Here is a 3,021-nt window from a genome sequence, read left to right on the forward strand (position 1 = left end):
TGTTGCTCCATTCAAAAATTTGGAATGGCTGTACAAGCAATGCTTGAGAGTCATTGAGCTCAAATTCCCAGAATTATTCTAGTACCTTCTCCTAGACAGACTTCTATAGTCTTTCCCCAGATGAAAGCTAACATTCAACTCAATACTTAAAAGTTTCTTTATTTTACTTAGACTTAGGCTTTAAGGACACCTTAAAAATCAGTTACATAACAAAGATTGATATTGCAAAAAAGTGGGAGGTGCAGTTCCAAAAAAAACCCCATAGTGTCTTCAAGTATAAAAATATATATCCAAGTTATTATCTAGGAAAAGTGTACCACCATTTCTGCCTTAAGCTGGTCCTGCCAGCTTTTGGGTCATAACTCCCCACTACAGAGCTCAAGAGCTCATATTGGAAGGAGCATCTCCGAGGTTCAATGTCACAGGCATGATTCATAGCAAACTGGTTCACTGCAGCACATGGACCCAACCTTCAAGTTTTTTGAAGGCATTAAATAATTTTCCCTTGAGCTGTGGGTAAAAAGCATCCAAACATCTCCTGGGAAGCATATGTCATATATACAAAGCCATCTTCATCTCTGTAGTCCCTGTATACTTCTGCCATTGTCAAGGACATGCTGGCTAGGCTTTTGTTGTTCACCAGCAGGTAGAAAGCTTGTGTAGCAGTTAGAGCCATCCTGCTTCTAATTGAAGAAGGGAGGAGAAACAGAGTATTAGGCATTAGCAAATTTAAGAAGGTTTCAACTTTAGTGTATGAAATACATTAAGCAGAGCAGTTGCATGAACTATGTACAAGAAATGCTGTGTAAAGTCATCCTGTGGTTTAACGTCTTCATCAGCAGGAAGTCGACTGTATGCTTGGAAGCTGAAAGGCCTGTGTTCTGAGGAAAGGCTTACATTGTTAGACCATGAGTGCTACTGAGTCTGGGCTTTGAGTTCACAATTACCAGAGAGAAGCACTGAGTAGAAACCAAAAGCTTCTACAGTACAGCTATAGTAAGAGATTCCAGCACAGTCTGTTACATTTGTTTTAAAGTCTACCTTCAAAAGAAGAGTTATTCTCAGAGACATTCTATACGAGGATCAAGACCTAAGTTGTCCAAGAGCCAAAAGCATCTTTTACAGAAGTTAACATCTAGAAAGATCTTTCCCATATGTTAAAAAGTGTGCTGAAAAACTGGAAAACACATAGCTTTCATACTTCGTCAGAGAACATTGCTAAATACTTTGGGAGACGTCTTCCCTGTAGTGTTTTATAAAGAATAATTTAAAAGCATGTTTCATGCCACTCACACCTAAGAGTTGCCTTGGACTTGAGCAAGAGAACAAGCCATAACAGCTATAAGCAAAAAAGAACCACAGAGTCCAGTACTAAGTTCATTAAGCAAGAAGAAAGCAAAACAAGAGTCTGAAACAATCTTTACTCACTACGGTTAGGGGGAAAAGAGAAGACTTTATGAATCCAGAAAGCATAGACCACATTTTTTCCCCAAATGCACCTGAGAAAACATCTGTTGATTTCCTTTAAACACTCATAAGTGAGGAAAGCCATTACTAATGCCTTCATCCTCCTCCCCACAGAAAGCAGGATGTTCCAGCACAGCACAAGAGGACACCTACTGCAAGAAGAGCCACAGCCCCAGCTGCAGTGCAGCCCCACAGGTGCCTGCTGCTTACCTGATGATGGTTATGAACTGTGTCATGGTCAGCTCCTCGGGAACCAAAAACTTGGTTTTGTCCAAGAGGGGAAGGTATTTCTCTCTATGGTATCTCTCAACAATTACCTGTGTGGATTAGAGTCACACTCAGCAAAACCTAAACCGCCGAGGTCCCTTCCCCCCTTTCCCTCCCGCACTTTAGAGGGAGGTTCCCAACGTTTCTTGTCAAATAACAGCAACAACCCCCGATAACAAAACGGAGATTTACCGGGATTTTTGTTGGGAACTTCGCCCGGATCCCTGCTACTTCTTCCATCCGGGTGGCTGCGCGGGAGAGAGGAGAAGCGTTACGCGTACGCGCAGCCCGCCGCCGCCGCGCAGCCCCGCCGCCGCGCCGCGCCGCACGGCCGCCCCTACCGAAACTCTTCCTCAGCTTGAACGGCCTGGCCGCCTGCGCCCCCGGCACCGCCTGCATCCTCCCCCCGCCACGCTCCTTCCCGGCGCTGCTGCCGCCCCGGCCCCGCGCCTCTTACGGCGCTCGGGGCCGCCGCAGGCCCCTCCCGGCCCCGCCCCGCCCCGCCCCGGCGGGCCGAGCCCGCCCCTCTGGGCGGCTCCCGGGAGGTCGTGTGTCCCCTCGCACGTTTGCCTTTCCTCGGCAAAGGGAGCGTGGAATGTGCTGCTGGCGAGGCTGCCTCTCCAGCCCGTCCCAGCAGCGTCCTTTCTGCTCGTGGCTGCCTCCGACATAACGTCCCCCAACTGAGAGATATTTTGCATACAAGGTGACGTCAAACTTTGTGAGAGGTCTTTGACGACCCTGCGGGGTGATGGAAGGGTGCAGCTCAAGGCTGGGCTGTCTCCATCCGTCTTCCCTTTCCAGATGGCCAGTCCAGGTGGTCAGTTACCTTCTTCGTACTTACGAATTGCTTTCAAACTATTTCTTTGGGTTTAGAAAAAAAATACCTGACGTTTTCCACACCCTCAGGCTACCAAATTGCCTGTTTTCTGAATGACTTGGGAGGTGAGCTTTAACTCTCTCTTTGTCTGTAAGATGTGGTGATGATTTTAAGGGTTTCCAAGCAGACTTCAGGTACATCTATTTGCCAAATATGATGAGAGCGATTCCCTGCCTTTTGGATTGCTTGTTCACCTGCTTTTACTTTAGCTGTCAAGACGGCTTCGCAGCCAGACATGGCTCAGCAAGGAGGAAAGTTAAGTCAAGGCTGGTTATTGTGTATGTAAGTCGTCTTTGTGGACGGCTGCAATTGATCCGTATTACTTATTTGCTTTGCTTATGCCTTTAAAATATAGTCCTTTTCATTTTATTTGAAATACTAAGGGCATATCATAGAATCATAGAATCATA

The 3,021-nt window shown here is 46.6% G+C and overlaps 1 protein-coding gene across 1 annotated transcript; it reads right to left on the reverse strand.

Annotated features, from left to right (window-relative positions):
- Window positions 1-490: 490 nt before the first annotated feature.
- MAP1LC3C (microtubule associated protein 1 light chain 3 gamma) lies at window positions 491-2,133 on the reverse strand. The gene is made up of 4 exons (XM_086626121.1): window positions 2,076-2,133; window positions 1,927-1,982; window positions 1,678-1,784; window positions 491-683 (listed from the first exon to the last, which is right to left on the reverse strand). The coding sequence occupies exons 1-4, from the start codon at window positions 2,131-2,133 to the stop codon at window positions 491-493; spliced, it is 414 nt and encodes a 137-aa protein (XP_086482247.1).
- Window positions 2,134-3,021: the final 888 nt, after the last annotated feature.

This window comes from Tauraco erythrolophus, chromosome 2 (assembly GCF_009769465.1).
Source record: "Tauraco erythrolophus isolate bTauEry1 chromosome 2, bTauEry1.pri, whole genome shotgun sequence".
In the NCBI taxonomy this organism is placed as follows: Eukaryota; Metazoa; Chordata; class Aves; order Musophagiformes; family Musophagidae; genus Tauraco; species Tauraco erythrolophus.